Source organism: Vigna radiata, chromosome 8 (genome assembly GCF_000741045.1).
Source record: "Vigna radiata var. radiata cultivar VC1973A chromosome 8, Vradiata_ver6, whole genome shotgun sequence".
Taxonomy (NCBI): domain Eukaryota; kingdom Viridiplantae; phylum Streptophyta; class Magnoliopsida; order Fabales; family Fabaceae; genus Vigna; species Vigna radiata.
In genome coordinates, this window is record NC_028358.1 from 44,409,320 (window position 1) to 44,417,411 (window position 8,092).

The 8,092-nt window shown below is 33.8% G+C and overlaps 1 protein-coding gene across 4 annotated transcripts; it reads right to left on the reverse strand.

The window, feature by feature from the left end:
* Positions 1-1,007: 1,007 nt before the first annotated feature.
* Positions 1,008-7,121, reverse strand: LOC106772191 (DDB1- and CUL4-associated factor 8). Of its 4 annotated transcripts, none has more exons than XM_022785792.1 (7): positions 6,974-7,121; positions 6,779-6,890; positions 6,190-6,441; positions 5,695-5,838; positions 4,869-5,621; positions 1,629-1,930; positions 1,380-1,522 (listed from the first exon to the last, which is right to left on the reverse strand). In XM_022785792.1, exons 2-6 carry the CDS (start codon positions 6,887-6,889, stop codon positions 1,649-1,651), a joined length of 1,542 nt encoding a protein of 513 aa, XP_022641513.1. In that variant the 5' UTR covers position 6,890; positions 6,974-7,121; the 3' UTR covers positions 1,380-1,522; positions 1,629-1,648. The 4 variants fall into 4 exon arrangements, with proteins under 4 accessions (XP_014513909.1, XP_022641513.1, XP_014513908.1 ...); XM_014658422.2 differs by having other exon boundaries at positions 6,779-6,895; positions 6,974-7,120; XM_022785793.1 differs by having other exon boundaries at positions 1,629-1,825; positions 6,779-6,895; positions 6,974-7,117.
* Positions 7,122-8,092: the final 971 nt, after the last annotated feature.

The following is an 8,092-nucleotide window of genomic DNA, read 5'->3' on the forward strand; positions in this document are numbered from 1 at the left end:
TTATATAACATGATATTATAAAAAATAGTAAATAAAATTTTGATCATAATATATCATGAATCTCGCTAAATTTCATAATTCATCCACATAAAGAAATAATATATTAAATAGCAAATATTTCACTAATTAATTTTATTTAATAATCAATTATTACCTTTATATCTATGTCTGGTTATAAATACAACACGTTAACATAAATAGTATTTATTTAATTTCTCTTATACTCATCCCAAAAATTAGGTGAAAAAAGATTACATCCATACATTTATAAATATAGAACCTAAAAATTTGAAATAAATATGAAAACTAAAACATTCTTATAATTTAACAAGAAAAAACATAGTTAATCCTTTAAATAATTACTAGTCCATTTTACTTAACTTTATTAAAAATGTTAACAGGGATTATGAATTCTAAGTAGATCACAACGAGTAATAAATAGAAAACATTTAATTCACCTTCAAAAAGATTATCATGGCAAACATCAATTGGAAAACATTTAATTCACCTTCAAACAAAAAATCTCTCTATATTGACCAAGAAAATTGTAACTGATATCAAACAAATAATAATAATAATCAACAAAAAAATATTATAACAATTTAAATCACAAAAATAACTTCAATATAAAAAAATAAAAACATAACCGACATCAGTCAAAAGTTTTATCCCAACAATTTATCGATCTCGAACAAGCCAATAATATCCAAAATAAAAAATGGATTGAGAAAACATTCAAACTGCAATTTGAGAATATATATATATAAAAAAAAAATCTTACATTTTAAATGGAATTTAAATTTCTATAATAATAAACAATTCAGTTAATTTAATGATATTTTAGAATTTAAATTTCTTTTTAAATTATTTACTCAAACAATATATTTTTCCATAAAGAATTTCAAATTCTCTAAAAAAAAGTTAATTATCCTACTAAAATTCTCTATCCAAGCACACTATAATGCTATGAAAATAAACATTTACTATATCCCAGGAACACATTAAAATACTAGAAGCTCTGTAAGTCACCATTCCCATCATCTGCAAATAATAACTCGATACAGAATAAAAATACAAGTCACACAGCATAGAAAAATAAAATCTGTGAGCAGAACAAAGACAACTCATTAAAAAAAAAATGGCAACAAATAAATTTGGAGGGCAATTGTACGTAGAATATTGTTTAGACAGTATGCAATATTCCAGTCAACAGTAACTGTTTATCCTATGTTATTTACAATTTGCTAAAATGGCCAAGTTTTGACCGATATGTAGCTCTCAACTAACAGAACAAGTCATCTTGACTGGTTGTATCTGCATCATCATCATCATCATCATTATCATCATTAGAACTGTCACTATTGGCATTGAATGTCAGTATCAACTGTAGAAGGTCTCGATCTGTAGTTGAGTTTTCTCCATTGTTTTCTGTCCTAAGCCTTCGTCTTGGAAGTGATAACAGTTGCAACATCAAGTCTTCAGGAGATGCTATCCGGTACATCCAGCCCCTAGCCTTCGGTTTCTGTGGGACACAAAATTTTCCATCAATTTGCATCATTACAACCACCACCAAAATTATCATCGGTGTCATTGTCATTTATCATCATCATCAACTTTATTGTTCTCACCATCATAATCACTGATATAATCACCCATCATCTTCATCACAATCATCACTGTCACCCTCTTCGCTCTCCTCCTCCTCCTCCTCCTCTTCATCATCATCATAATAATCATATTCATAATCATAATCACAATCATACTCATTCACATTCTCATCATCATCGTCATCATCTTCTTCTTTGTCCTCTTCGTCATCATCACTCTCAAGCATTCCATCAGAAAATTCAACATCAGACATAATATGATAATCTTCGTCAAAGACACCACCACCAATTGAAAACCAATGAACACGATCACACACGTGAACCTTCTTCAAAGAAGTACCAGCAGAGAAATTAGTTCCTCTGCTGCTTAAACAGTACATGTAACAAATATTCTTTATCTGAATTTTCATTTAATAACAGACCAGTATCAGTGTTAAAATCACATAATCCTAGGACTTTCCTAGACAAGCATATGAAATTTTAGCTTTTATTAGAAGTTAATTTCGGATAACTAGCTTATTTCTCTGCGTATGACTAATTTCCACCAAAAACCTAATTGATCACTACATCTATTCACGAGGCTCCAACCTAGAATCTTGCTCAAAGAGACGAGTTTAGTTCAAATGATCCAACCAACTAATCCAAATGTGAAATGATCCAACCAACTAATCCAGTACTGGTTCACAAGTTTCATGCATTACTGTTCACGCTGGTTCTCAACAACATTTACTAGCAGATTGGAAAGTTATGTGTCATGTTGTTGCAGTTGTTTATTTCGTAACCCTAGGATGCCTATATCACTTATGTGATAAACTGCAAGCCAGATATGTGCGTATTTCCTAAATAGGATTTTTGACAGATCTCTGATTCATGGTGAGTTAAGAAAAATCTAAGTTTGTTTACCCAAAGGAGACTCTTCAACAACAATTAAGCCTGCGATATTGTTCTGCACTACAAATTCAGGAATGATTCCACAATTCTTTCAATTAAATCTGCCAGTTTGTGTTCAAACTCTAAAGTCTAACTGGTCTACTTTCCATTCATGGTAGTGTACTTCTGTGTTGTTATGGTTTCGGGTCTTTACTGGTCTTTGCATGAAAGCTAGACTCTGTCTTTTGGGCATTTGGGGCACATTATTTTTGACCCAAAAATGAAAAACAAGGAAACTTGAAATGTTCCCATAACATAAATGAAACCTAAAATGACTGTTATTCTCCGTTTTAAACCTTCAGCACTGATGCCTCATTCGCCAAGTTCATTTCAGTTCTATGTTTACTGAAGAAGGGTTAGTAAGACAGAGAGGATTCAACAGGAAAATAAATAGGAGTAGGATGCAAGCAAAGAGGCATTATATCTTGTGTCACTTGATAATTGAGCTTTGCTCTTTGAGAAAGTATGTGAAGGGGAAACCCTTGAAGGAGGATTATCTCTTATATTTTTTGTCCTTTTGGAATCAATAAATACCGTCTTACTTTTGTTTCTTCTATTTTTTAATTTGAATTCCAAACAAATTGGTCCAGCTCGCCATGTGGATTCAATTGGATTAACTAAACCCCAAATCCAAATTTTGGGAGAAGTATTGGACAATTCCACAAGATTCTTGACAGAAAGGCAACACGAGATATCTAGGGTAAAGAGAAAGTTTAATCGATTGATGAAAACACAAGAAACAAAACCAGAAGCAAGCAGAGATCATGATGAAGTTTAGCATTAATCCCAAAAAATAAGTAACTAACAATCACATTAAAGGGAATCAAATAGATTCAGAAGATGCTGCAGCTGTTCATGAAGAAAGAAGGACTGAGGTTTGAGTTTGAAAAAGGATCCACACAAGCAGGGACTGTTTCGATATTCAGGGAGTAACCTGAGAATAACCCAAGCTCAGAACGGGGATTCCAATGTTCATAATGGATTCCGTTGACAAAAGCAGAATAGTTTTGTGCAGAGAATAATCAGAGAAGATAGAATTTTACTGAAATGATGATATGCCAATTTCATTGGCTAATTGGCTGTAATAAATGCTCAAGATGGTTACAATTTCCAAATAACATAAAGCAACTTCTAACAAACTTTAGAGACCTCAGCTTGGGAATGCCCAATGCACGTGAACAGAATTTTCTAATCACCAAATCTTACATAAAACTAGGAATAAAATTAAAAAAAAAAAAAAAAAGGCATAAACCAAGAATTATTAAGGGTAATAATTATGCAGTGACACAAGCAGTATTGACTTTGCAGCCATGCAACAAAGTCACGGAAAGACAGTGATTCAGTAGAAGCCTAAGGTTTGTGCCAATGGGAGAATTGAACACACCATTGTTGAGGTCAAGAAAGTGAAGGATGGGTGTCAAAAATAGAGACTCAAAAAACATTGAAGCTAAGAAGGTGGAAGAGGATGAAGATTTGCTGCATAAAATGGAGGAACAGAAGGTGATTTCGTATGTATCAAAGAATCTCATTCTGCAGCAGGAAATATCTTACATAGGGACTTGTTAGACATCATCTCTCAAGGGCAGTGTTATGACAGGGACTTCAGTATTATGGAGTATCTTAAGCTTCACTTGGAGTAATGTGGAATGCTCGGTAAAGTATGCAAGTGTTTTGTTCTTCCTCGACCAGATAAGTTCCCCAAGTACTTGGGAGTTAACAAGAAATGTCATCTTTCTTATGTTTTCTAACATGGATTCCTAACAGGGTTTTGCATGATCCAACTTAAATTAATGCATAATCCAATTGGTTAAAAGAAGTCAAAGTATGCAATTTTTTTGTCAATCAAGCAATGCTAAAATCTGCTTCACTGCATTTCAGAATCACACCTATTCTAAAAATCGAATTGTTATTCATACAATTCTGACAGCCATGATCAAAACAATAAAGTCTGATATAACTCAAAGGATCCATCATTAAATAGTGATGGGTGGGTGGGAGTCTAAAATTTTCTAAGTTATGCCTAGGGTAACAGTACAACATCAGACATTTTGGCTCTCGAACCAACTGAGATTGAGGAACAGCCAGGGGGCAGAAAAGCTTTGGATGATACCTTCACACTATGTACTTGGATTTATGATAATATATTATAGTACATTACGACATTATATATATATATATATATATATAATGTTTTAATAGAAACTACCAATCAGAGATTTATGCACAAAACTAATGCTTCCTGCACATCAAAGGCATCGTCCACATATAATAATATCATCCTGACCTAAGTTCTGAGTTGCAATAGTTTACTTCTTAAGACCAAATTCATACCTGCTCAATAATTTTGGGCAGAGTAGCTTTCTCAAGGGCCTTTGGAGTCCATATCTTGATGTCATGCTCAATACCACTGCTTGCAAGAACCATTGTATGAGGATGAGACTCAATGCAATTCACAACATGCTTATCTGCTTCCATGACACGAATAAGCTGACCACTTTTCTTTTTCCATACAAATATCCGACCACAGTCCGACCCACTCACCACATACTCACAGTTGGGTCCAAAAAAGTTAACACCCTTAACTGTGTCACAATTCCTGTGTCCCTTAAATACTTGCGGGGTGATTTTTTCATCGCCATCCATGTTGGATTGAGACCACACGGATCCATGACTAAATCCAAGTTCACCTGCATCACAATTCATAGATTTAGGAAACCCAGGTTCAGGGTTGGGTCCCAAACCCATATCTTGGGTAAAAAGGTAAATAAACTCGTCATTGTATGACACAAGCAGCTCTCTTTGTTCAGAAAAGGCCAAGCCTGTTATTCCAACCCGCTCGTCACCAATCAAGTGAGGAGGACAAAAGAAGTCGGTTGGTTGACCAAAATCAGTAGATCCATCCCATTTATATTTGCGAATATCATAGAGTCTAGTATATTCATCAGTCCCAGCAACGGCAAAGAGATTTGGGTTCCTTGGATCAATTGCAATAGCATTAAGATGGATGACTGGCATATAGTTCCATCTATCCTGGATTGGCTGGCATGTAAAAAGTTCTGTAGCGACCCCAGTTCTCAGATCAAACTGTCAAAACACAGTGCGATTACTAAAGAATAAACAATAAAAAATTAAAAGTTGGAAAGAATCAATCACTCACATGCTGTACTAATCCATCTTCACCACATGTATAAAATATATGAGGGCTACCGGGTTCAATAGCCAATTTATGAGCCCTTCCTTGATGCTTGGCCAGAAACTTAGTTTCCACTCCTCCATTTTCAAGAATTTTAGCATGTCTAACCTATAATTGAGAGGTCGCAAGGAAAACACCCCTATCTTAGTAAAACAATATGACAAGATTCCTGCATATTCATATCGTAATAAAACAGTAAAATTAATACCGTAGAAGCAGTTACCCATACCAACAGAAACCATATTACATTTTTGGCATCCCAAACATAAAACATGTGCACAAGATGGTACAAACGGTTACCGATACCTTTTCTTATAAATTATGACATTGTTGGTTAAAACACAAAAATTGGAATAGAGATGATCACCCCACGGATATAAAAGGAAAATATGCAAGGTATGTTGACACACACAGACTAAACCTTATCACAAACTGGAAGAATTGACAGAAAGCAGATACCTGTCCATCAGCAGCACAGGTGACAATGCTTCGATCCTCAGAGTGGGGCATGATCTTGGCCTGGAAAACATTGTTATTGTGACCAGAATGGAAAGAGAGTTTGATACGGCCAGTTTCCCAGTCCCAGAGAATAACCCTCCAATCATCAGAACCGGACACCAGAATGTCCCCATCAGTATTGAAGCTGACAGTGTTGACACAACCTCTGTGCTTGTGCAGTTTCCTGAGCACATCAAGTCGAAGAACAAGATCCTATAAAACACACAACAGCACATTAATTAATAACCAGGGTAGAGCTTTGAGCTTCTGGATAGAGGCACATTCACATTCAAGATTCACAAGCCTACAAAGAAGCCAAATCATTATCATCTAAAAAAGCAAGCAACCACCTTGATCGGATACCCAAAACAAAAACACCCTCTACGAAAAAGGGAACAAAGGGACCACATTCTCATCCTCAACATAAAATATTCCATGGAAGCAAACAGATGGGTAAAGCACTGACTAGAACGGGTGAACAATTGAAAAAATAAAGAAAAAAGGAAAAAGAATAGAAATAGAGGGTTAAGAGAAGAGAGGGTTCTGGAACCTCAGAGGCGCCAAGTCGAAGAGCGAAATTTCTGGGAGGTAGATGGCCGAGTTCTCGATGACAGAGATCGGGAATGGCCTTGTAGACGGCGGTTATAGGCCTCTTGTTCATCCTATCCTGTGGAATAAGAAAAGGAATTGTATTGTGCAAACAAAGATTGAAGAATGATGAGCTATGAGAAATGATTATGGATACCTTGAAGAGGAGGAACAAGAAATAGATAGATAGGTTTGGTTGCAGAGGAATGGAACAAAACAAAGGGAGTGATGGGAGAACAGAGTGTTATATCTGTGCGAGAGAGTGGGCCTGGGTTTCGCCCTGTGCTATCATAGTCATGGTCATGAATGGATGGATGTTGATATAGATGATCGTCGAATGTTCACGTAAAATTACTCCACTCTGTTATATGTTATGATGTTCATGATCATGATCATGGATGGATGGATGGATGTTAATATAGATGATCGTGGAATGCTTCACGTGAAATTAATCATCCACATGTACTACACTGAACTTGCCACATCAGTGCCACCCTCCAAATTTAATATTCCCCTTTAAAATAAAATAAAATAATTAACCCTAATCTTTATCATATCATTTATCATTGTGTGATTTTTAAATAATCTTAGAGACGTTTATTTATATATAATATATATAATCATTAAATTTAATATGATCACTTTTATTTTTCAATGATTCACATATTAAATAGATAGAAATCAATTTAAAATATATTTTGGATGATAATCAAATTTGATAATAATTATTGTTACCGAAATCAAGGAGTTTTTAAAATACGGAATTCCTAAGTTATTGACTTTTAATGAAATAACTCTTAATTTTGAAGAGAGACACAAGAAAAATCCATGACACTGAAGTCAATAAAATATTATGAATATATACAATGTATAATAATGAATAAGAGTAATCCTTCCAGTGGATGGTGCAGTTATAGATTTTTTGGAATCCATATATAAACAAATATAAATATATGAAACAAATAATTGTTTCGTATATTATATTATAAGATATAATTTGTATCTTGAAAATAATTGATAATTCCTCGTGACGATATTATAAGATGTTGTTTTTAATTATATTGAAAGTATAATAAAATCTAATAATCAGTTATTATATTATAAGATATTTTCAAAAATATTTTTGAGATATTTAAAAAAAATTCGTGATACATGAGTTTTTTAATATAAAAAATTATAAATATGTGTTTTTTTAGGTAGATTTAGAGGATTTGATTTAAGAAGAAAGGAAATATGAGTGAAGTTGTTTAGATTAAAGAAAAAATAAAAGGAAACG

Excerpts from the sequence above, each read along its gene's own strand:
- LOC106772191 (XM_022785792.1), bottom strand. The coding sequence starts at position 6,889 with ATGAACAAGAGGCCTATAACCGCCGTCTACAAGGCCATTCCCGATCTC. Across the intron at positions 6,442-6,778 it reads TTCGACTTGGCGCCTCTGAG|GATCTTGTTCTTCGACTTGA; the intron begins GTTCCAGAACCC and ends TGTGTTTTATAG. Across the intron at positions 5,622-5,694 it reads AAGATGGATTAGTACAGCAT|TTTGATCTGAGAACTGGGGT; the intron begins GTGAGTGATTGA and ends GTGTTTTGACAG.